This window comes from Balaenoptera musculus, chromosome 9 (assembly GCF_009873245.2).
Source record: "Balaenoptera musculus isolate JJ_BM4_2016_0621 chromosome 9, mBalMus1.pri.v3, whole genome shotgun sequence".
In the NCBI taxonomy this organism is placed as follows: domain Eukaryota; kingdom Metazoa; phylum Chordata; class Mammalia; order Artiodactyla; family Balaenopteridae; genus Balaenoptera; species Balaenoptera musculus.
Genome location: NC_045793.1, coordinates 43,505,297 through 43,532,623, shown reverse-complemented (window position 1 = coordinate 43,532,623; position 27,327 = coordinate 43,505,297). Strand labels below are relative to the sequence as shown.

Below are 27,327 nucleotides of genomic sequence, written 5' to 3'. Positions count from 1 at the left end.
CCTTGTCTGACATTTTTTAAGAAGTTCAAAACAGCCACAGCAGAGCATCAATCTAGGTGCAGAGTCCTTCTGAGTGTGGGCCCCTGTGCGATCACTGCTTTCTATCAACATCTGTAGTTATCATTCATGAATTCAGCCCGCACTGAATGAGTGTTTGTTGTACACCAAGGACTATTTTAGAAGTTAAAAGGATAAGGGATCTGCTTTGGCCCTTACCCCTTAGGAAAGATTAGTACAAAACCATGAAGAACTTTAATTATAAACAATTTAAAGAATTTTGGGTAATTTAATATTATTTTAGGGACACTCAATAACAAAGGCTGGGGTAAAATTATCATAGCAGCTATAATGCCAACATAACAATCATCTCACCTGTCTTGAGCAGATCAAGGAAGCCATAACGCACATGTGTGGCGTCAAAAAGAGTTTTAGTCTCATAATTAAAACACCAAGGACTGTATATGCTAACAGTTGCAATGCATGATAAACCAGCTGAAAGAAAGAGAAAATATTTTTACTCCTACTATTTGTGAAGTTTAAGAATATATTGTTAAATTGGTGAATATATAGAAAAGGGTACTTTTTCTTAGTAACAATATTTTGATTTCTGAAATAATATTTAATAATATTTAATATTATAATCAACAGTTTGATTTCTGAAAGTCTTAAAATTCACTCTCAAACTTGTCCCTTTTATTAGAGGGCTAAAATTATAAAGTCCCTCAGGGAACTGGTCCTATAATTCTGCTCAGAATCAAGCCTGGGGTTAATAAAGCCCACATTTCTGAACCAGATGGAAATATGAAATACAGCATCATGAACTATAGTCACCATGCTGTTGCTGAGACAGTAGATCTTAAAAGTCCTCTTCACAAGAAAAAAAAGAAAAAACATTTGAGTAACTACGTATGGTAACGGATGTTAACTAGACTTATCATGGTGATCATTCCACAATATATACAAATTCAAGTCATTATGTTGTACATCTGAAACTAATATAATATTATATGTCAATTATACCTCAATTAAAAAAAAAAACTAGGCTGAATCTCCAGGAGATGTGAATAGCAACCAGTCCCATCTCTGAGGCCTCAGGGCAAGGTGAGCAGAGAGAAAAGGGATCCCTAATCATGCGAAAGACACTCTGCATACGTGTCTAAATGGTCTCCAGCAATGAACTGCTATTACCTTGAGGGTGATTAGGGCCGACCAAATGAGTTTCCTATCTAATTGCTCTAACAAATGAATGGTCATGTTGTAGTATTCTCGTAAAAACACATACAGGCCTATTTTGAAGATGATTAGTGACTTACCAATAAAGTTAGAAAATGGAACGAGAAAGAAAAATCCGAATACATACAAACATTAAAACAAGGCAAATTTTGGTAATATTAAGTCTTTACCTCTCCATGATCAAATTGGTGTTTTCTGAAATGGAAAAAGAAATACTATCATTGAATCACTACTGAAGCACTTACTTCAATCATGCGCATTTTTATCTTACAAATATGAATTTTACAACTTCTGTAATATTCCCTCAGGACACATACATGTAAATCAAAATAACTGAAAGTTATAAACCAAAACTGGTGCTACAGTCTTTTAAAACAGTTTACTTTGCATATCCCACATATCTGACTACACGGGTATTTATTAGGGCAACAGGGCGCGCTGGCTGTGTATCAGATACCTCACTGGTAATATAACCTGGCAAAGCAGGGAGTGAAAAGTAACTCTGCAGCCCTCACAGTCCCATACCCCTACTTCCTGTCCCCAGCAGTCCCTCAGCTCCCCCGTAAATTCTAGCTGCTTTAGAGACAATTTAGGAAGCCACACACAAGACTTTTTTTCAGCAGCAGCTCTGGAATATAAAAATAGCCACATAATGCCAGCTTTACCTTTGCTTGACAGTTTTAACTTCCTAAGAAAGGATGCATCTTTATAGGCTTATATATCCTCCCCATATCTCACTCCGGTCCCCTTCCCCGCACCCCGACCCCGTGTTGAGTCTCATCACAGCAGTGAGAGCAACCTTTTGAAAATGGGAATCCAGACATGCCACTCCCTTACTTAAAACTTTCCAATCGGCTATGGGGTTTTTTGTAATTAAAGTAAACTCTCAAATCCTTACCATGCTACACATAGTCCTCCTAATCTGGTTCCCCACCTGCCATCCTGGAAACTCATCTTCTACCAGGTTCCCTCTTGATCACTGTGCTCCAGTCATACTAGACTAATTTTATGCCTTAAAACATCAGAGAGCCGCCTTTGACTCCCATATTCAGTGCCCCTTACCTTGATCACTCCCACTCCATTTCCCTGTTTTATCTTCTCACAGAAAACACAGTTTTCACTTATTGGTTTATTTGATTATCATATGTCTCTCCTAACTAAAATGAACCCTTCAGGAGGACCAGGTACAAATCCATCCATCCACTCAATTTCATTGAGCCCCGAGCAGTAAACAAGATGGAAAAAAATCCGTGCCCTCACAGAGTTTACATATAAGTTGAAGGAGACAAACAAAAAGCAAATAAACATACATCACATGGCGATAAATACTGTGGGGAAAAAAGGAAACAGGGTAGAAGATGCAGGGAGTGCTGGCTGGCTGGGATGGCATATATTATCAGTGTGGTCACCAACTGAGTGACATCTGAGTAAAGCCTGAAGGAGCTGAGAGTTTGAGCCTGAGGATCCCTCAGGGAAGAAGGGCACTTCAGGCAGAGAGAACAGACATGGCAAAGCCTCATGGTAGCAGGCTCCCTGACAGGCTAACAGCAAAGACAGCATGATTAGGGAGAAGAGGGAGTGAGGAGGAGAATGAGATGAGGGGGATCCAGGAGAAGGGTACTGACAGGGAAGCACATTCTGAGGCTCAGTATTGTGTTCGCAAAATTTGAGATTCTCATTAGACACCCAAGTAGAAATGACAAACAGGGAATCGTATGTATAAACCTGGAGTTCAAGGGAGAAGTCTGGATCAGAGACACAAATGTGCGACTTGATAACACATACCTTCTCTATCCTAAACACTGATATATTTCCAAGACCTAGAAAACAACGCCTAGCACATAGAGTTCAATCTTTTTTTTTGAATGAATGAGCAAATGATTCAATTAACCCCTAAATTAGGTAGTACACAATCTGATTTGAGGACTTGCTTTCAAATGTATTGATGTGTTAGCAAACAGTAAAATTACTGGGCAAATGAAGGAAGTGAAATGGATCCTCCTTTATTCTTCTTTCATGCCAAGTAAAAATTATCAGTTACCATTTACCGAGCACCTAAAATGTTAATATGATCATTACATTCCATTAACTCTGATTTTACAACTATTTATTATCCTAACTGACAGCTAAGGAAAACAGGTCACAGAGCTAGTAAGAGGTGAAGCCAGGTCTATATATTGACTGGTTTCAGAGTCAATATATTTTCTACTTCATCATGCTGTCTCTATCCTACTTTACCCCCTAGCTCCCTGAATAAAGGAGATACTGATACTCACATCTTGAGAATTAAAATGTATGTCCTACCTCTCCCCTTTTTACATTGGCATATGACTTTGGTACTTATGCAAAATGAAACGTTGATGTGCCATTCTCCTTTCCAAAAAGCTCTGATCCTACCTGAACTGAGAGCCCCATGAAGCTCAGTGCTTTTCTATAGTTACTTCTATCGTTGAATTATTGAAAAGACTGTTTTGTTTCTGTGAAAAGTTCCACCTTTCTCTTCCAGAGGTGCATACTATAGTTATAACGGTAGCCCCTTTCTGAGCTCTTAAAAAAATTTCATCTCAATTGAAGAGAAATTTTGGCATTACATACCAGAAGCTTTTTTCTTTTCCCCGGCCCTCAAAGGCATCAGGTAGAAGTAAGGGCACAGTTACAGTAAATTGTTTCTAAACGAGAACAAGGATTGTCTCAAGAGTGCATGCAATAATTTATCACTGGTTGGAGGTGAAAGAACAATATATAAGGCTGTGTGTTACAGAAGAAAATATATAGACACACAAATTCAACAATCTCTACTCCCCCAAAAAATCTCACAAAAGAATGAAATTAGAATTAAAACTTCCTTTGCTCCATCCTCTAATCCCATGCTCTTAACAGTTACAAGTTTTATCCTTCCATATCCCTCCTATGCACAAATACACATACAAAATCTTCATTATTTTAAACAAAAGTGTAATCATCATTTATATGTCTTGTAATTTTTTAATTCAAGGATGTATGATGAAATATTTCCATAAAGAAATTCCACTTTATGACTGGGTCATAAGTAAACCAATCCCGTACTAGTGGATATTTTGGTTGTTCTCATTTTCCACATTACATACACCACCACAGTGGGCATCTCTGTACCATTACCCCTGCATTTCCGTGAGCATTTCTAGGGGACACGTTTGCAGTGGTGCAACTGCAGAGTTAAAGGAGAGGCCCACTGCATGTTTTGCTTGTATTGACTAACTGCCCTACCACCCACTTCCTCCCACGCTTGCAAGCACTGGGTATTATTAATTTTTACAAACTTGATAAGTAAAAAGGCTTTCACTTTTATCTTTACCATGGGATGGAGCACTTTTTCATGTATCTATAAGTCATGCATAAGTCTTTACTCACTCAACTGCTATTCCTTCCTATGTGCCAGGCACTGCATATAAACCATTGAACTGAACAGAAATGACCCCATCCCCCTTCAGGAGATACAGGCAACACATCAGTATGTAAGCACACATGATGACAAATGCCGAGAGAAAGAAAAAGGGTGTGATGGTGGGGAATAACAAGCAAAGAGACAAGGGATCTACTCAGAAATGATGGTCAGGAAAGGCTTCTTGAAGGAGGTGGCATTTAAGCAAGGATTAAAGGAGTGAGTCACGCCAAGCCAGGCTGCGGAAAAGCAGGAGGCACAATTACGGACTTAGGGTACAACCACTGCAAAACTGCAGAGGCAGGAAACTACTTGTCATGGTCAAAGAGCAGAAAGGAGATCTGTGGGACATCAGTGTAGCGGAAAAGGGAAAATGGGAATTTTTTTTCTTTCTCAATTGCCCATTTGAGTCTTTCACTCATTTTTCAAATGGGTTTTCAGTATTTTTCTTATTAATTTATAGCAGTTCTTTATGTATGATGGTCATTAGGCCCTTGTTATAATTTGCAACTATTTTCCCCAAGTTGTATTTTTCTTTGAACAGTGCTTACAGTATTTTACCAAACCAAAGAATTTATCTGGTCAACCTTGTCAATCTTTCTTTCTAGCTTATAGGCTTTATGTCATACTTAACAAGGCCTCTCTAACCCTAAAATTATAAAAAATAATCTCTTGGTTTATTTGGGCGTTTCATTTTTTTTTTCTATATTTAAATCTTTGCTCCATCTGGAATTTATTTTATGTAAGAATGAGGTATGGGTCCACTTTTACATTTCCCTGCTCTTCTCTCAAAAAGCTGTCCATTGGTCCTGAAACCATCAACAGAGTAATTTGTTTTCCCTGCCAAACTGAAGCACAAAACTGTATCCTTCAAGTATAGATTAGTATAGGGCTACTGTCAGATCATACTGGATGGGATTTGGGGAATGAACAAGTGATATGCTGAGCTCTGCACAAATGGGGAATAATGAGAAAAGCGGAGAAGGGGGATGGCAACAATCGAAACACCAATTAACAAATGTTGAGTGTACAACATGTAACTATAAAATTAATACACTGTAAATAACTACTTAATAAACAGAGGAGGCAACAAAATCATTAATGGCATATTTACCTTATATGTGTTTGTTGTTTAGTTAAGACACCCCACATGTCACTAATAATCTGCAAATAGATTTTTAAACATTTTATAACAGCTGTATTGGGAAAAAGAAAATTTCAAATAACGTCATCTTCTAAACTTTCAAACTTTTACTTACTTAAAAATACAGAAGTATGGAGATAAGAAGTAATTCAGAAAATAGTAATTACAACAACAAAATCTTACATTTGTACAGTACTTCATCATATCTATTTCCAACCCTGTTCAGATAAGTTTTATTATCCTCATTTTAAAAATGAGCAACAGGCTCAGAAGGATTAAATGATCTCCCTAAAGGTGGGCCTTGAAACTTGACCTTTTGGCTTCCGATTCACCTGTAAGTGAATTCCACCATGCCCAGGTTGTTGGCAATGCCTCTCCTTAATTATACACACACATAACTGGAGAACTGGCTCAGAGACTGATAAGCACAACTAACTAAACACTGTGCTTTCATATTTAGCAGTCACTGGGAGGTCATCTAATCTGAAATCCTGTCCCCAATGTGGATGTCCTCTGTGACATTGCCTGATAGGTTTTTTTTTTTTTTTTTTTTTATAGCTACTTTATTTATTTATTTATTATTTATTTTTGGCTGTGTTGGGTCTTCGGTTCGTGCGAGGGCTTTCTCCAGTTGCGGCAAGCGGGGGCCACTCTTCATCGCGGTGCGCGGGCCTTTCACTATCGCGGCCCCTCCCGCTGCGGGGCACAGGCTCCAGACGCGCAGGCTCAGCAGTTGTGGCTCACGGGCCCAGCCACTCCGTGACATGTGGGATCGTCCCAGACCAGGGCTCGAACCCGTGTCCCCTGCATTAGCAGGCAGATTCTCAACCACTGCGCCACCAGGGAAGCCCCTGCCTGATAGGTTTTACTTCAGCCCTTGGAAGAACCACCTAGCTGCTGATTAAACCTATAACACTTTCCTAATCAGTCCAGATCAATGCTGGTCAAAAGCCCTAACTCCTAGAATTGGCCATAATATTAAGGAGCCAAAATGAGTATAATCTTATTTCCAAGTGGTAGGCTTTTAAGTCTTTGAAAAGAATTATCCTCTTTCCATTTAAGTCTTTCTTCTTTACATCAAACATCCCACTTTCTTTGACCCCAATCTAGTCATTTTCATCATCTCTAGCCATCCAGGTTGCTATCTTTTTAATACATTCTGGATTGCCAACATCTAGCATTTTTTTATTACCTAGTGGGTGCCCACCCACATAAAGAAAGCAAAGGAAGCAAAGAGCACAGAGCCTGGCACACAGCAGAAACTGACTAACCATAAACTGACAAGATTTAAAAAGGGCTGTGAGACTACAAAGCTGAATACTATACAACACCCAATGACGGGGAGTAAAGGTACAGTCTGATTCTCACTCTTCCCTTGCTTTTTTAACGGACATGATGTAAGGCTGGTAATAACCGCTCTGACCTTCCAATTTTGCATTTGTCAAAATGGAAATAATAATATCTGTGTACCCCACAATGCTGTTGAAGAACCAACTGAAATAAGGTATATGAAATGTTTTGGGAGATTATAAATATATGATGTAAATAATAATTATAGTACAGAATATTCTACAAATATATGACATTGTACTAACACAAAAATAATAGCTACAAATCAGAAAACTTTAAGGGTCTATCATTTTGATTACAGACTAACCCCAATTCATTCTCTTAAAACACCTGTAGTTACAGAGTTCACCAACTCTTAAAAGAAAAAGAGAGGGACTATTACATCACTCTTTACTGAAGATTGGAACTTCCCTGGCCTGATTTATATCTGAACTTAAAATTTCATTATCAAAGTCAAGTTGGGAGTCTATTTTATCAAGTTTAGTAATACAGTTAATATTCTATTTTTTCCTTTTGATTAATAATAAACTCTATCCAGAAGTTAATGAATACTGCACAAATGACTTAGAAAGGCATATATTAAATATTTTAAGGAAATATTACATAAAAGTTAAAAGTGAGTCAGTAATAATTTACATAAGCAAAAACAATTGTATCTGGGTCAATATGGTTCCTCTGATCCTATCTTTCAAAATACATGACTATCAAAACTTGAGCATCCTTTCCCTAGGTCTACTTTATGCTGGCAACTAGCACAATGTTTTTAAGGCTTATAAATGTTCATCAAAGGCTATTAGTAAGAAAATACAGAATGTGTTTCAATAAATCTATATAAAATATTGTATTAGATTAACATGTAGCCTAGTATATGTAACTACTATGAAGAAATAAGAAAATGTTCTATTATGAGAAAGTGCTCTTAAGTGATAGACCTACCTTTCTAATGACTGCAATAAACACGACAAGAACAACTGGAAGCAATAATGTCTTTGTATACCTCAGTGGAGTCTGAAATTCATAGAGATGTTTCGTTAGAAGAAAATATTATTTCAAATGAAATTTCAAATCATGATCCAAGTGAATTTTAAAACATGTTAGTGAAGAAACATGAGCATTCACCCATCTAGGGTCCAATCTACCCAGACTCCCATCGTAAAAATGAAGATGCATTTCCACAGAAACGAACTTCCCCAAAATGTTGAGTTGAAAACACTAACAAATACAGTTCCCAAACACTTGTAAGAGTAAAACATGACTAGAAAGACTACTGCTCACTTTTGCACACTACTTTTCTAACTAGAGAGCATAACTTATTATTCACCTAGGGTCAGCAGAACTCCTTTAAGTGGCATGAGCTTTACTGTGCATTTTATCTGGGATAAAAATCATAACCATGATCTCCAGATACACACACACACACACACACACACACACACACACAATAATGACCAATGTTTATAAGAGGAATAAAAACATTTTTACGTTTTCTTTGGTAACAGATAAAAAACTACAGAAAAATTTTTTTTACTAAAAAAGCCCCACACATTGTAATTCTATACACCTCTCGATAATTTGAGATCACAGTCTTAAACAATCCTGGGCTTGAAATTTCTAAATTGCAATTAATTTGCTTATTACCAACACTTTCCCTCACAAAAATAATCTTATATCATTAAGTAAAATGATGTATGCTTTCCCCAATATGTTTATAAAGAGAAATCTAGCTTCAACCATATTAAAAATGCTGGTACATTTTAATTCAACAAAGTATATAGTAAGTAGCATTTTCTGATTTCCCTCTCCTTAGTCCAATTTTCTCACTATTCTGTATTAGACAAGTAATTTTCATAATTCATTATACAAATTGCATTCTTCATGAGTTAGAAATTCCATTAAAAAGAGAATTTTTATGTTTTCATTTTACTATTTACCTTTATAAACATTTGCATGTTATTATTTTAAAATAAATATATTTCTATTTTGTAATTTTTAAGTTATGTTTTAACCTACACAAAAATCATAACTAAAACTATTTTTTTAATAGATCTAAACTTTCAAATTTTATTTACTTTTTTGGCCACACTGCATGGCATGCGGGATTTTAGTTCCCCAACCAGGGATCAAACCCATGCCCCCTACAGTGGAAGCACAGAGTCTTAACCACTGGACCACCAAGGAAGTCCCCTGAAACTATTTTATTATTTTAAAAGTTAGACATTTGCTAATAACAGTTAACAATAAATATAAGAAAAGTAGTAAGATATAGATGTTTAGCTTAAAAAGGAAGTATGTCAAAATTGTGTTAAAAGTATTTAACAAAATTTAATAAGGAGTTCAAACAATTTTAACATTGTATTCCAAAAGTTTATTTAAAAGGTGTTTTTTAAATATTTCTTTTAAAAAGAAAATCATATTAGCATCAGATTTTCATAGCAACACTTTAGACCAGAAGATAGTAGAGTAATCTATTTAGGATTCTCAAGGAAAGATAGGTGAGCCAAAGATTTTGTATCTGGCCAAACTGACTTTCACACATAAAAGCCACTGATAAAATATTTTGAGCATGTAAAAATTCAGGGATTACTGCTCCCATGAGCCCTTCCTGAGGAATCCACTGGAGAGTAATCTTCACACAGCCAAGAAATGTGTTCTTCGATCCTACAACTCACAGTGTACAATAAAAACAATGATCTACAGAACTACGACAATGACGGGGATATAAAGGTGACAGAAGAGTATGAGAGGTTATACGTGCTGACAATGAAGATACAATGGGACTCTTAAAAATGGGGTAAGAGGGGGAGAGTATATAAGAAGTAAAATAATCTCCCTGATTATAGTATTACAATAAATTAGAAATGGGTGGGAATAGGCATGGGGCAAGAAACGACTAGCTAAGTTCAGGGTAACTCTCAGGAGGAAACCGATAGAAGGGACTAAGGTTAATATATACAAGTATTAATATAAAGGAAACAAAATTATAAAACTTCCTCAATGCCAAAATATACACCAGAGAGAGGGAATGCACAGAACAAATGCAAAGGAAACAAACCACACAGTGAGAGATGTATGCACGTGTGTGTGTGTGTTCTATTAGAACTGTAAGTTCTTTTATTTTAATATTTCTTGTAATTGTTGATTTTATTCTAAGCATAAAAGTTACATATGCTCATTGTGAAAACTAGAAAATGGAGAAAAAATAAAGGAGACAATGAATTTCACATTTTAATCAGTTATCAGCATTTCCTCCCGGATGGATTGTTATGTTCACATCCTTTGCCCATTTCTGCATATGTGGGGGCCGAGGGGGGAGGGGGGATGTGTTTTTGGTGCTGGGAAAGAGTGAGAGCCCTGGTAACTTTTTTTATTGATTTTAACAAGCTCCTATACTAATTATATTAATCTCTAGTTTCATTTATTATATTTATGGCAAGAATCATCCCAGTTAGTCATTTCCTTTCTAATTTTTATAATATTTAATGTACAGATGTTTTAAGTTACATGCAGACAAATCTATTAATCATTCTCATATATGTTTTGCACTTGTATTATGCTCATTAATAATGAAGTTAATATTCACTGAAATTTTTCTCAAATTAATTTTTCAGGCTTCATTTATATTTAACACATTAACTGAAATGAAGTTTGGTATATAATATGATACAAGGCTTTAATCTGACTCCCCACCCCAATTCAATTTTTCAAATAATATTCATGAAACAATGCATCTTTTATCCATTTATTGATATATTATGTGGTGCTCTCTTCACTTCATACTAAGTACATACACATAAACATAGTTAAGTACCTACACATGGGTCTATCCAGCATTGTCTGTTTTTGGTCATAATGTTCCTGTTTTGGTATCCTTGTACTTTAAATACTATTGCTTTCCATTTTCACATCTAAAAAGCAAAGATCCCCCTCACTGTTGTAACTTTTTTTTTAGTAGCACAATACAATTAAAATATGATTATTATAGAAAATTTAGAAGATGCAAATTACAAAAAAAGTTAATCATTGATTATCTCTCCACCAAAAAAACCACTGTTAAAATTTTGGTCTCTTACACTTTATTCTATGTGTGCTAATTATAGGTCAATAAGATCGGACCATTTTGCTCACCCCATTATACATCTTAAGTGTCTTTCCATATCGGTATGATATCATGTTAAATTGTTCCCTCTTCCCCACTATACGGACGTACCATACAAGAGATGCCCTCTCTGAACTGGCACCGTGCTCTGTCTCTACAGCATCGTCCCTGTGAAGATACCTATGGAGATGAGGAATGGCAGGCTGGACACAGCTTTGCCATTTTCTTCAAATTGACTGAAGGCATCTTATGCCTCAATAAACAATTTCTTCTATCACATAACTGATGGTTCATACTCTCAGGTTGTAACGGCGTGTATGTCCTCAATAATGTTAAAGGATTTCCACTGAGTCCTAATTTCTCTGTTGATGTCTATACTCTACTTCCTTTACCACCTCCTTGAAAGAGTCTTGATCTGCTATAAGCATGCATTTTAAAGCCTTGCAAGATACTTTTCCTTAGTTTCTTTCAGCAGGTTCAACACTATCATTTGTACACTTTTTATCAGCCATTATGTGTCAAAACCATTTGCCAGAACACAGGAAATGAAGACTGATAGGTCACTGGAGTAAACAGTACATCTGCAGGACACACTCAATTCAGAATGTCTGGTTGGTAAGAGTCTGCTGTGTGGTGCACTCTCCTCCACTGCTCTGTAATTTAGGACATGGGCTGACCCAGTGGGGATTGGGGAAAATGAATGTGTCAACAGAGGACTGTTGGCCACTTCCACATATATACACACACACAGCTTTGAAGAAAAATGTCTGACAGATAATAAAATATCATCATAAATCGGGGCCACATGGGTGTTGTGAAAAAAAGACACATATATACACATGTCTGTTGAACCAAACTAGCTCATAAAGTATTGCAAAATGGTATTTAATATAAAATACCTTAAAATATCAAAGTACTTTCCGATGTATCTCCTTTCATCCTCACAATATCTATCTGTAGCATACTACCAGAAACTAGTAAGCTACAACTCAAAGAATGAGAGTCACTTGTTCAAGAACATCAAGTAATAGCGCAGACTTCTGTCTCACTATCCACTAAACTACTCTCTGGTTTCCTTCTAAACACCTGAATACAGTTTTAGAAACAAAAATGTTGTTGGAATGAAAAACTTATACTCAACGATATTTCAAAGCAATGAGATCATTCAAACAAACAACCACAAAGTGAGTGGAAACTTAAAAGCTTGAGAACTTCACTGAACTAATGCTATCCCTAAAAAGAGGCAACTTGAAATGCCTCTGTGTTTACTCATCCTAAAAACTATTGTTAGACTGAATGCATGTTTCTAAATTATCAAAATAAGAAAAGACCATATATTTCAGGAAGCTGTACTAATGTAAATAAGAATATCTTCCTTTAAGCTGCCAGGTTTTCCTTTTCCTTAAAACTGAGATAAGAGCACAGAAGTAAGAATCTGAATAACAGGAGCACCCTTTATGAAAAATGAATGGACCAAAACCTAAGGAAAGAAAGGAGAAATCACATCTTACCTCCTTCTCCATAAAATCAAACTCCGCTGCACAAGTATACAATAAAGTGTCAAAATCCTTGTAACTGAAGAATTTTGATGTTAATAAGTTGCCAATATGAGCCTAGTAAGGAATAAAGGGAGGTACCATTAGATTATGCCGTATATTGTAATAATGCATTTTAATCTTAATAGTACCTAAAAATAGTTTCCACTGCATGACAGAGCTCGCTGTTCCCACACCTGGCTACTTCTGGACCCTCCAACTTCACAGTCTCCCTTCTACTGCTGAAAAGTGATAGCTCCAACAACACCCTGCCGTCCACGCTCCATCATCAACATTCCAAAGGCTTTTATCCTTGGGTTTTCCCTGCTCAAGGTGTTAAACCTGGTGAAATACACTACACAGTATCTGGTAGGCTTGGTAACACACACAGGCATCTGTCAATCACAAAGGGACAACGTGTGATAGAGTAAAGAAAAGCAAACGTTAATTCAGATTTCTGAAAAGGGGTTGGAAAAGACTTTTTGAAAGAAGTAGAAAATGGGCAGGCCTTGGAATAAAACACACCTTTTGCCTCACAATCAGCAACTGTGTAATTCTTCACATGTCGCCAAGTGCTCACACTTATATCACCTAACTTACTTCCCACAAGAAGCCACATGAGGAAGCTGGAATTGTTTTCATTTAACAAATGCAAAAACATTTGCCAAACTTTCAATTCATTATTGTCTAAAAGAGCAAGAAGAGCAAGAACTATAGGAAAGGGGATAAATTATAACTGAAACACATCATGACTAAAACCCTAAACGATACCTAAATGAAGTAGGGGGTCAGGGAGTGAGTAGGAACTATAAAGGGTGGTGGGATATGCTGAAGAATCTCAAATGCTCTGTCTCCTGGGGAAGAAATGTATTCTGATAAGTTTAAGAAATCAATAGGGAGAGTACATAGGTCTAAAATAGCATACACAAACTACCTATCCACTGAAAAGGAAAATAATCTAAAAAGAAAGTAAAATGTTTGGAAAATCTCAAATAAAATGAAAGAAGTAAGTCCTAATATAATGATAACTGCCATAAATGTAAAGAGGTTAAATTCACTAACTAAAGGACAGATGCTCAAGTTGGATTTAAGGGGAAAAATTCAATATCATATTGTCTAGAAAAGACAAACTTAAAAGTATGCAGAAAGGTTGAAAACAGAAGAAGAGAACAAGATATACCAGATAAAATGAACCAAAGAAATCTGGGTTAGCTACTGTAATGTCTCACAAAACTAAATTCAAACAAAAATATATGAAAAAAGACAACAAAATGACATTATATGCTGATAAAACAAACAGCAAAGCAAGGTTATACATATCATGAACATATAATATTTGTAATTAACAGTATAGATTCAAAGTGTATAGAAGAACAACTGAAAAACTCTGTAGGAAGAAAAAGTTGACAGTGTTCATTGGAAATGTTAAATATTTCCCTCTAAAGTAGAAAAAGCAGATAAATGTTAACATAAAATCTGAATAATATTAATAAGCTCACAAACAGAGAATACAGACTTCACAAAGAGAGACTATATGTTACCCTCAAACACAAGTAAAAATTTTTTGAATGTTCACATCCTATGCCACAATAAATCTCAATGAATTTATACAATGCAAATTATTTTTTTCTAATCATAAATGCAGCAAAATTGGAAAATGGTAACTAGGAATGGCTTTAAAAATCCTTTCAGCTAGAAACTAAATAACATAAAACTTTTTAGGTTAAAAAGAAAGTTGCAAAATAGTTAATTTGTAAGACACACAAAAAAGTACTACTTAGAGGGAAATTTATAGATTTAAAATGCATTTATCAGAAAACAAGAGAGGTGAAAACAAGAGCCAAGCACTTTCCCTCAAGCATCAGAAAATGCTACAGAACAATCCCAAAGAAATGAGAAGAAAAGAAATGAGGGTGACAGAATTCAATTACAAAGAGAAATACAAGAAAACCAAGGAAGACTTTAAAGAAGTGGTACTTTGAAAATATTAATATAATAAATAGAAAGTAGAAAAAATAGCAAAAAAAATAAAAAGCAGGTCCTTATAGATTAATATAATATTGATTCCAAATCCAAATAAGGAAAATTAAAGAGCATAAAAGAATTCACATATATGCAAAAAATTTCAATAAGAATTTTTCGCTAACTGAATTCTACAATAATTTTTTTTAATTTGATGATATATATGAAATAGGTGAGTTTCCTCTAAAGACATAAAACACCAATAGATTCCTACAGAAAGTGGATTTGTAGTAGAAAAATCTCCCATGAACAAAACTCCAGATCCTGAGGGCTTCACTGTCGAACTCTAACAAACCTTTAAGGAAGACATAATATCAATTCTATATAAATTCTCATTAAAAATAGGAGATTGAACACTTCCCAATAATTCTGGAAGGCTGCATTACCTTGAAACTAAAACCAGGCAAAAACATTACAAGAAAATAAAACTACAGACTAATATCCCCATAAATATCAGCAAAAGTCCTTAAAAATATTAGCCAACCAAATCCAGCAATATTTAGAAAAACTAATACATTGTAAACAAGTGAGGTTATCTGAGAAATACAAGGTTGGATCAACACTCAAAAATCAATGAATATGGGGACTTCCAGATATGGCATAAGAAGAAGTTAGTAAATCCCCTCTTTCAATAACAACTATGAAATTGGACAAAACTGTCAAAAACCATATTAGGATCAAGTAATTGATCAAAAGGAAAACAAATGGAGAAACATGCATTCACAAAAAAACTGATGAGGGACTTCCCAGGTGGCGCAGTGGTTAAGAATCCGCCTGCCAATGCAGGGGACACGGGTTCGAGCCCTGGTCCGGGAAGATCCCACATGCCGTGAAGCAACGCCACAACTACTGAGCCTGCCCTCTAGAGCCTGCAAACCACAACCACTGAGCCCATGTGCCACAACTACTGAAGCCCGCATGCTGCAACTACTGAAGTCCACGTGCCTAGAGCCCGTGCTCCGCAACAAGAGAAGCCACCGCAATGAGAAGCCCACACACCGCAACGAAGAGTAGTCCCTGCTTGCCGCAACTAGAGAAAGCCCACGCACAGCAACGAAGACCCAACGCAGCCAAAAAAACCCAAAAAAACTGATGAGCTCTGGGAGGAAATAGTGGGAGTCTGTGGCATTGTTGCTTTGGCTGCTCCCACCCACCATTACATCACCTCTGCTTCCCCCAGCTTGGTCAGCCCAACGGTCCTACCCGGGTGCGGTTGGCCATGAGAAGCAGAACCTTTGCTACTGCAAGGAGCTGACTTGTTTGGCAAAAAATCTATGCACCATCAGTAAAAGCAGCAAACTCAGGAGAAAATGAAAGGCGGAAGTTCACAGCTCTGCCAGCTTAGGGTTACAGTACTCGTTTGGTGAACAGTAGACTGGCAGACTAGCTAGACATTTTACAGAGATTCTGGAAAGGAGACAACCAATGAGGGGAGACAAGTTCTCACAACCCTGGTGCACTGGAAAGTTGTCCACAGACGCTGGGGGATCCGAGAGAGTCCAAGCTTTCTACAAATCTATGACTGACTGGGAGGTGGTATGCTTATTCACGGGAGATCCAAGAAGGTGGGCATGGCAGAAAGGAAAAGATGAGACAAACTTGCTGTTCAGATGAGAGTTAACATAGTAGGTCTGAAGGGGATCCTTTGAAAAACCTGCTTGCGAGGTTGACCCTTAGCTGGCATCAGGGAACTTGAATTCCGAAAGGCTCCCATCACCCTAAATGATAATAGTGGCTTATACTGAACACCTACATTCTTTCTGGGAGTTTGGAATTTTGATAACGTGCTAGGCAGAGGATGCCTATGTTACCAGCCCCCAATAAAAACCTTGGGGCACTTAGTACTGAGCTTCCCTGGTATACAACATCAGGATTTTACCACGAAAAATGTTGGTAGGAGCAAGGATGGGAAATCCAGGATAGACCAAGAAATGCCTCACTGGGTTCCTAAAGGACAGGAAGTGTGTGTCTAATTAACAGAGAAGGGTGGGTGGAAATGCTTCTCAAGAGCCGTGTGGCCTTGCCATTCTCTTCCTTTGACCAATGTTAAAATTAAGAATTTAAGAGCTGATGTCCTTGATCAATGTTACAGATTTCTAGAAATACTAAAGCTGCAACTAACTTATTTCCGATTTGGAAATAACTTTTTACAGCATTTTTTTTGGCCCTGGTGCAACATCAGGCTGTGATAGAAATGATAGTCACTTTAACCTGAATTAATACTTTAACCGGCTTGTCTTCCCCCAGTGAGTAGACAGATTCCATAAACCCAGGACTTGGGCTCTTTCCCTTTTCTTCCTGCTCATTCTCTGCATCCTGGCTGACTCAATCACCACTTAGTGCTCATCTTCACAGGTGACTTCTAGGAGCCTTCCCTGACTCTTCCTGCGTATTCCTGCAGCGCTCTATACTTATTTTTTTTAATGAATTTTTAAAAAATACATTTTGAATTTTTAAAATTTTATTTTATATTTTTATTTTATTATATTTTTGGCCGTGCCATGTGGCATGCAGGATCTTTAGTTCCCTGACCGGGGTAGAACCTGTGCCCCTTGCAGTGGAAGCACGGAGTCTTAACCACTGGACCACCAGGGAGGTCCCACTCTGTACTTATTTTTATCAGAGCTTTCATTACACTGTATTATAGTTGCTAGAAATTGTCCCTGTCTCCCACTAGACCGTATCTTATTCAGTTCTGTATCTCTAGGATGCATTCTACTACCAGGCACATAGCAGGTACATTGAATGAATGAATAAATAAATGCATTTTAGACTATACTTTTAAACTTTTAAAATATCTTTCACAGGTTGTAGACCACCCCTTTAATAGCCCACTGTTTTCAATCTTTTTTAAGCAAACAATTCCTTTGTTCATGTGAAAACATGTATAAATGTCCACTATGTAAGAGATTAAAGCAAGACTATCCTGGGTGAAGAGGGGCTGGCAGGGGGACTGAGAAGTAGATGGACCCCACCAAAGAGTCCTTGAAGTCCCAGAACTTCACAGAACTCAGTTTCAAAACCACAAGTTTAATCTATTACAGAAGGAAGAAAGACCGTCAATTAAAATAAATTGCAGAAAAAAATATGTGGCTTACTTTACTCTTTCCATGTTGGTTGGTGTCCTGTTCTCTCTTTTAATTTAATTAATGTGCTTACCAAAACATCAAAATAAAATAGGCAAAGCAAAATTATAGATAGAGTGAATCTTTACAGTTATAAAGCAGAATTCTTCTCATTTTATTTTCTCTCCTACCCAAATACCAAAAAAAAGCAAAACCAATAAAATAATAAAAATGTCTCTTAATAAGATTAACTTGGATTAAATTACCTACAAACCTTTCACAAGCATTGACTAGAAAACTGGAAGAAAAAGAGAATAAGTTATATGATCTATTCTTTAAGAGTCTCTGAAGGTGGCGTCTTTATCTGTTACAAAAGGGGATTATGAAGAAACCAGAGAAAAATGACTGTAGAGGCCTTAAAATTTGAGCTTAAGTCTCTAGAGCTTTCCTACTTTAAAATTTTAAAATCTTTGTGATATAGAAAGACCAATAAAACATGAGTTATGTCAAGAAATTAATTTTGGAGAACAGACTATAGACATAGTCATATTTACTCTCTATTATAGTAAATAGATAAAATAACAGGTGAATAGACTTCACCTGAGAATTTGGCTTAAATAGTGGCACTTTAACAACTCTAGTAATTCATTCTTAGCCTGTTTGATTTATTTCAAGTCTTCCAAGTTTAAGCAAAAATACACTTACATCATCTGCAATGCCAAAGATTTTAGATGTCAAATACTTGAGTATGACAGTTCCAAATAACCAAAAACATCCTTGGATAACCTACAAAAGAAAAATACAGCAAAACAAAACTAAACTGATGCATCATATAGCCATTGCACAGACATAGCCTAGGAAGAAAAAAATAAATGCTTTAATCACACGTGAAGTAATTATCTCTATATACAAGAGAAAATGCCAAAAAAAATGCACCTTAAAATAAAGAATGTTACTCCAAAATCAAGGGGCTATCATCAAAAAGAAAAATATACACAATCTTGTTGTCAAAATTAATATATTTTATAGGAGATTTATACAGCAATTGCAGTTAAACTCCCCTTCTACTAACAGTTTCTTACACATGCACTGCTCCTCAGAAAAAACATGGGTAATACATAAAACTGAAATTCTTTAACTACCTATCCAATATTAATCTTAACTTGCTTCAATCTGGCACATTAAAATTGAGCCCTAATACGTTATAAAACTGTTAGATCCTCTGCATTATATAGGATAGTTCCTTGAAAGTAAAACATAAAACCAATGATATATTTTAGAGAAGGAAAAACATATACATTCAAATAGATTGATTCTTACCCATAAACTAAGTTCAGATACATTTATTTTCAGGAAACATGGTTTCATTGCCAGTAAACCCTGCAAGCAGAAAATAACATAGCATACAGTTAATACTTATAGACACAAATTCAGGTACCAAAAAAATACTTTTAAATAATAAGACTCCCAAGAATCTAAAATTCAGCACACTTTCAGTGTTTCACACAGAATCACCACAAGCTCATTTGATTTCAAGAAGCCCTGTTTTATCCAGAGTATTTTAGGTCAGTTAGTCACTTTGTAAAGTTGAAAACAGAATCTCCATACGTAAATTTCTAAGATTGATTTCTATGATTGGTTCTGATTTACCTAAGAACCAAGAAGTATATAATAATTTCAGAATTTTAGACAGGTGTCTTATAGTTATAAGATTTTCCTTAAGTTAAATATTACTAACTCCTTGAATAAACTACAAATGAGTTTTTAACAGATCAACTAAATACTTCTCCTCTATCAAATCTTATTTCTTTCCAGGTACATAATAGACTCCCAAAGTATCGTACCTATACAGATCTAAATCTACTTCAGACTTGGCAAAAATATGCTTAGAGATCACAACATAAATACATGAACCCAAATTGAATCTTTTCAGAAGTTTCTGAATATCTGAGAACACAAAATGTGTTACGATTAAGGTTTCAAAGTGATAACTAGAAATAAAAACAGGCAAATGTGTGTTTATAGTTAAATATGCAAAAACATGCTATATTCTGTACCTGTTGCCATCATTTATTTTTATACACCAAAATACGTGATATATGCATAATGCTTAATCCATACCTAAGACACACCTCAGTGTCAAGCACCTAGTAGAAAACTTGACACACTGTAGGTGCTCAATAGAACTGAAGAGAAATTTCCTGCAAAATGTACTTAAGATTAGATTTACTGATAGGAAATCTTCCATTCAATGTACTTGTGTACTTGTGTTTCATTGTTGAAAACACAGCATCACCACATGCTAACTGCTAATTTCTGTGCCTAAGTATACTCAAGTCACACAACCTGAAAAGGGTGGTGGCCCAGATTGGGAAGAGGCATATTCCTGGGAAATGGGATCTTAAATAAACATTACTTGTAAAATCAGACAAAGAAATAGCAGATTCCAAATCTGTTAATGGGTTCTAGAAATCAAGAAAGACAAAATGATCTGAGTTACTTAAATGATTATTCAAGAAGTACAATACATTTCAGTTAAGACAGTGCAGTGTGCTTTCATCTTCAGAAAACCAGCCTAATACTAAAGCACATGCATGTTAAATATAAGGAATAATTTCTTTCCTCTTAGGTTTGCAAAACATTGTAATGGAGAAACCCACTGGCAAAAAAAAAAAAGGAGTAACCACCTCTGGAAGTCCTTAAATTTAGAGAGACATATTTAGAAAGTCATCCTGCCAAAAGTGGCAGAAGGAGTTAGATAACCTTTCACCTTTTGCTCTAATTCTATAAGACAGTCTCCCCATAATCTAAATCTGTTCTTGGTAGTGATCTAGTAAAATATAACTGAATCATCACCTGATTTAAACTATCTGAATAATTCATACAAATAGACACGAGGGGAAAAAACTAAAAATACAAGGCCTTAAGCCTCTGATCACAGTGGAACAAGGAGAGACTGCTTGAGATGCCAAAGGGAGGAAAGGGGGTCAGAAAGTGGAGCAGGAATAGGATAAACACTGAAAAGAGGGGAGGAAACAAGAAAAAGAGGAAAGCATAGAAACCATTCTAAAATGAACCCTAGGACCAAAAGTTAGGTGACAGAAAAGATGAGGAAAGGACAGATTGGGACTATGAAGCAAAGCACTATGTTTTCCAGTATTAACTTTTGTTGTGTTTCTTTGGAAATGAGAACTTAAATACATTATCACATATAGATTATTCAGTAAGACACTTGAAACAGTTCTTGTAGAAAATCCCTCACGAATCTCAAGCCAGTGATAAAGAAACTGGTAAACCATTAGTTTCAAAAACGGACATTTACTTAAGGAACACTTACCCAAATAATTACCAAAGAGGAAGCATAATAAGAAGTTAATAACATTGAGTTTCCAAACATCAAAACAAAACAAAGTGCAAGAGAAATCTGGAAAAATCCAAGAAAAATATAATTAATACACAGAAAACAAAAAAAATGATTTTATTCTGAAAATTGCACATGCCCATGATAAACAAAATTCAAACCGTTCCAAAGAGAATATACAAGGAAAACAGCCCGAATTCTATGCCACACTTCAAAACCCCGGAGATCACCACCACCACCAATTTTCTGTGCATCCTTATAGACATTCACATGTACAAATTCCAGTTTATAATTTTTTTTTTTAAAGAATCGATTTTATTTATTTTTGGTTGTGTTGGGTCTTCGTTGCTGTGCATGGGCTTTCTCTAGTTGTGTCGAGTGGGGGCTACTCTTAGTTGTGGTGCACGGGCTTCTCATTGTGGTAGCTTCTCTTGTTGTGGAGCATGGGCTCCAGGTGCGAGGGTTCAGTAGTTGTGGCACGTGGGCTCAGTAGTTGTGGCTCCCGGGCTCTAGAGCGCAGGCTCAGTAGTTGTGGCACACGGGCTTAGTTGCTCTGTGGCATGTGGGAATCTTCCTGGACCAGGGCTCGAACCCGTGTCCCCTGCATCAGCAGGCGGATTCTTAACCACTGCGCCACCAGGGAAGTCCCCAGTTTATAATTTTTTAAAACCACAAATGGAAACTTGGCCCAGAAGCTATGCTATTGCTTGCTTTTACTCTTAGTTTGTATCAAAGAGCTTTACCTACCAATTCAAACCAATCTAACTCATTCTGTTGAATAACTGAAAAAAGTACTCCACTCTAGAGATGTACTATAATTTATTTAACCAGTCCTCTGACTACTTCTGAAAACTTAAGTGCTTTCCAGTTTTGTTTTGTTGTTAGTTTTGTTTTTCCTACTACAAACACCGCTATGAAAAACACCCTTATTTATGTATCTTAGGTACATGTCAACACATTTATGGGATAAATTACTATCATGGAATAAATGAATCAACAATACACATATTTTAAAATTTGAGAAAATACTGACAAATTGCCATACAAAATATTGTACTCTCCACCAATAGGGCATGAGAGTTCCTGCAGATACGCACTCCTGCCAACACCGTGTGTTATTCTTTCAAATATTTGCCAATCTAATCCAAAAAAAAATGTTGCCTCATTGTTTCATTGTTCCATTCTTTTATTAGTGGGTGAGACACAGCATCTTTTCTTCTATTTACTGCGTATATTGTTTTGTGTGTGTATGAATTGTCTATTCCTAGTGCCCATTTTTCTATTGGGCTTTGGTATTTTCCTTAAGCACTCTCTTCATATATGATAGAGCATAGCTCCTTACCAAGCAAATATATTATAAATATTTTCCCAGTTCATTTTTATCTTTCTTTGTAGTATTTCTCTATTGTAGTTGCTTTCTACATTTTTATGTTAGTCAGTTTTTCATTCATTTCCTCTAAGTCTTCAGGATTTAACTCCATTATTAGAAAGCCTTTAAAAATAAAATAATCCAGGTTTTCTTCCGGAAGTTTTATTTTTGATCCACATATATAAATTTCCATATGAATTTTATAATCAGCCTAAGTTTCAAAAATTGACATTTTTATTAGAATTGCCTTATTCTACAGATGTACATTACATTATATTTTAGTTACATCTGTCCAATATTGAATCTTTACATCTGAAAATAATACATGTTGTTTCCATTTCCTTTTTTTTTTTTTTTGGCCACGCCACGCGGCTTGCAGGATCTTATTTCCCAGACCAGGGATTGAACCCGTGCCCCCTGCAGTGGAAGCACAGAGTCCTAACAATTGAACCACCAGGGAATTTCCTGTTTCCATTTCTTTAAGTCTTCTTTTACATACATCAGTAGAAGTATAAAGTTTTCTTTATATAGATCCTGCATATTAAGTTTATTTCAAAGTATATTACTTGTTTTGCTATTGTATCAGAAATCTTTTCATATTTTTTCTGATTTTTTATATTTAGAAAAGTTGCGTTGGGGGAGATTAACCAAGATGGCGGAGTAGAAGGACGTGCTCTCACTCCCTCTTGCAAGAGCACCAGAATCACCACTGGCTGCTGGACAATCATTGACAGGAAGACCCTGGACTTCACCAAGGAGGATACCCCGCGTCCAAGGACAGAGGAGAAGCCACAGTGAGACGGTAGGAGGGGCGCAATCAGAGTAAAATCAAATCCCATAACTGCTGGGTGGGTGACTCACAGACTGGCGAACACTTATACCACAGAATTCCACCCACTGGAGTGAAGGTTCTGAGCCCCACGTCAGGCTTCCCAACCTGGGGGTCCGGCAACGGGAGGAGGAATTCCTAGAGAATCAGACTTTGAAGCCTAGAGGGAATTGATTGCAGGACTTTGACAGGACTGGGGGAAACAGAGACCCCACTCTTGGAGGGCACACACAAAGTAATGTGTGCATCGGGACCCAGGGGAAGGAGCAGTGACCCTGGGGGAGACTGAACCGGACCTACCTGCTGGTGTTGGGGGGTCTCCTGCAGAGGCGAGTGGTGGCTCTGTTTCACCGTGGGGATAAGGACACTGGCAGCAGAGGCTCTGGGAAGTTCTCCTTGGCGTGAGCCCTCCCAGAGTCTGCCATTGACCCCACCAAAGAGCACCGGTAGGCTCCAGTGTTGGGTTGCCTCAGGCAAAACAACCAACAGGGAGGGAACCCAGCCCCACCCATCAACAGTCAAGTGGATTAAGGTTTTACTGAGCTCTGACCGCCACAGCAACAGGGAGGGAACCCAGCCCCACCCATCAACAGTCAAGTGGATTAAGGTTTTACTGAGCTCTGACCGCCACAGCAACAGTCAGCTCTACCCACCACCAGAGCCTCCCATCAAGCCTCTTAGATAGCCTCAACCACCAGAGGGCAGACAACAGAAGCAAGAAAAACTACGATCCTGCAGCCTGTGGACCAAAAACCACAGTTACAGAAAGATAGAGAAGATGAAAAGGCAGAGGGCTATGCACCAGATGAAGGAACAAGAAAAAACCCCAGAAAAACAACTAAATGAAGTGGAGATAGGCAACCTTCCAGAAAAAGAATTCAGAATAATGATAGTGAAGATGATCCAGGACCTCGGAATAAGAATGGAGGCAAAGATTGAGAAGATGCAAGAAATGATTAACAAAGACCTAGAAGAATTAAAGAACAAACAAACAGAGATCACCAATACAATAACTGAAATGAAAACTACACTAGAAGGAATCAATAGCAGAATAACTGAGGCAGAAGAACGGATAAGTGACCTGGAAGACAGAATGGTGGAATTCACTGCTGCAGAACAGACTAAAGAAAAAAGAATGAAAAGAAATGAAGACAGCCTAAGAGACCTCTGGGACAACATTAAACGCAACAACATTCGCATTATAGGGGTCCCAGAAGGAGAAGAGAGAGAGAAAGGACCAGAGAAAATATTTGAAGAGATTATAGTCGAAAACTTCCCTAACATGGGAAAGGAAATAGCCACCCAAGTCCAGGAAGCGCAGAGAGTCCCATACAGAATAAACCCAAGGAGAAACACGCCGAGACACATAGTAATCAAAGTGGCAAAAATTAAAGACAAAGAAAAATTATTGAAAGCAGCAAGGGAAAAACAACAAATAACATACAAGGGAACTCCCATAAGGTTAACAGCTGATTTCTCAGCAGAAACTCTGCAAGCCAGAAGGGAGTGGCATGATATACTTAAAGTGATGAAAGGGAAGAACCTACAACCAAGATTACTCTACCCGGCAAGGATCTCATTTAGATTTGATGGAGAAATCAAAAGCTTTGCAGACAAGCAAAAGCTAAGAGAATTCAGCACCACCAAACCAGCTCTACAACAAATGCTAAAGGAACTTCTCTAAGTGGGAAACACAAGAGAAGAAAAGGACCTACAAAGACAAACCCAAAACAATTAAGAAAATGGTCATAGGAACATACATATCGGTAATTACCTTAAACGTGAATGGATTAAATGCCCCAACCAAAAGACATAGACTGGCTGAATGGATACAAAAACAAGACCCATATATATGCTGTCTACAAGAGACCCACTTTAGACCTAGGGACACATACAGACTGAAAGTGAGGGGATGGAAAAAGATATTCCATGCAAATGGAAATCAAAAGAAAGCTGGAGTAGCTATACTCATATCAGATAAAATAGACTTTAAAATAAAGAATGTTACAAGAGACAAGGAAGGACACTACATAATGATCCAGGGATCAATCCAAGAAGAAGATATAACAATTATAAATATATATGCACCCAACATAGGAGCACCTCAATACATAAGGCAACTGCTAACAGCTATAAAAGAGGAAATCGACAGTAACACAATAATAGTGGGGGACTTTAACACCTCACTTACACCAATGGACAGATCATCCAAAATGAAAATAAATAAGGAAACAGAAGCTTTAAATGACACAATAGACCAGATAGATTTAATTGATATATATAGGACATTCCATCCAAAAACAGCAGATTACACGTTCTTCTCAAGTGCGCACGGAACATTCTCCAGGATAGATCACATCTTGGGTCACAAATCAAGCCTCAGTAAATTTAAGAAAATTGAAATCATATCAAGCATCTTTTCTGACCACAACGCTATGAGATTAGAAATGAATTACAGGGAAAAAAACGTAAAAAGGACAAACACATGGAGGCTAAACAATACGTTACTAAATAACCAAGAGATCACTGAAGAAATCAAAGAGGAAATCAAAAAATACCTAGAGACAAATGACAATGAAAACACGACGACCCAAAACCTATGGGATGCAGCAAAAGCGGTTCTAAGAGGGAAGTTTATAGCTATACAAGCCTACCTAAAGAAACAAGAAAAATCTCAAGTAAACAATCTAACCTTACACCTAAAGAAACTAGAGAAAGAAGAACAAACAAAACCCAAAGTTAGCAGAAGGAAAGAAATCATAAAGATCAGAGCAGAAATAAATGAAATAGAAACAAAGAAAACAATAGCAAAGATCAATAAAACTAAAAGTTGGTTCTTTGAGAAGATAAACAAAATTGATAAGCCATTAGCCAGACTCATCAAGAAAAAGAGGGAGAGGACTCAAATCAATAAAATCAGAAATGAAAAAGGAGAAGTTACAACAGACACCACAGAAATACAAAGCATCCTAAGAGACTACTACAAGCAACTTTATGCCAATAAAATGGACAACCTGGAAGAAATGGACAAATTCTTAGAAAGGTATAACCTTCCCAGACTGAATCAGGAAGAAACAGAAAATATGAACAGACCAATCACAAGTAATGAAATTGAAACTGTGATTAAAAATCTTCCAACAAACAAAAGTCCAGGACCAGATGGCTTCACAGGTGAATTCTATCAAACATTTAGAGAAGAGCTAACACCCATCCTTCTCAAACTCTTCCAAAAAATTGCAGAGGAAGGAACACTCCCAAACTCATTCTATGAGGCCACCATCACCCTGATACCAAAACCAGACAAAGACACTACAAAAAAAGAAAATTACAGACCAATATCACTGATGAATATAGATGCAAAAATCCTCAACAAAATACTAGCAAACAGAATCCAGCAACACATTAAAAGGATCATACACCACGATCAAGTGGGATTTATCCCAGGGATGCAAGGATTCTTCAATATACGCAAATCATCAATGTGATACACCATATTAACAAATTGAAGAATAAAAACCATATGATCATCTCAATAGATGCAGAAAAAGCTTTTGACAAAATTCAACACCCATTTCTGATAAAAACTCTCCAGAAAGTGGGCATAGAGGGAACCTACCTCAACATAATAAAGGCCATATATGACAAACCCACAGCAAACATCATTCTCAATGGTGAAAAACTGAAAGCATTTCCTCTAAGATCAGGAACGAGACAAGGATGTCCACTCTCACCACTATTATTCAACATAGTTCTGGAAGTCCTAGCCACGGCAATCAGAGAAGAAAAAGAAATAAAAGGAATACAAATTGGAAAAGAAGAAGTAAAACTGTCACTGTTTGCGGATGACATGATACTATACATAGAGAATCCTAAAACTGCCACCAGAAAACTGCTAGAGCTGA

The 27,327-nt window shown here is 36.8% G+C and overlaps 1 protein-coding gene across 2 annotated transcripts in view; it reads right to left on the bottom strand.

Annotated features, from left to right (window-relative positions):
• Positions 1 to 27,327, bottom strand: part of DPY19L1 (dpy-19 like C-mannosyltransferase 1) — a 103,950-nt gene that overhangs the window by 12,627 nt on the left and 63,996 nt on the right. For both annotated transcript variants that reach the window (XM_036863313.1, XM_036863314.1), the window contains exons 11-18: positions 21,204 to 21,290; positions 19,187 to 19,246; positions 18,572 to 18,652; positions 12,756 to 12,857; positions 8,085 to 8,156; positions 5,769 to 5,818; positions 1,404 to 1,428; positions 373 to 492 (exon numbers count right to left, since the gene is read on the bottom strand). In XM_036863313.1, coding sequence (XP_036719208.1) covers positions 373 to 492; positions 1,404 to 1,428; positions 5,769 to 5,818; positions 8,085 to 8,156; positions 12,756 to 12,857; positions 18,572 to 18,652; positions 19,187 to 19,246; positions 21,204 to 21,290 — 597 coding nt within the window. The remainder of the gene's footprint in view (positions 1 to 372; positions 493 to 1,403; positions 1,429 to 5,768; positions 5,819 to 8,084; positions 8,157 to 12,755; positions 12,858 to 18,571; positions 18,653 to 19,186; positions 19,247 to 21,203; positions 21,291 to 27,327) is intronic.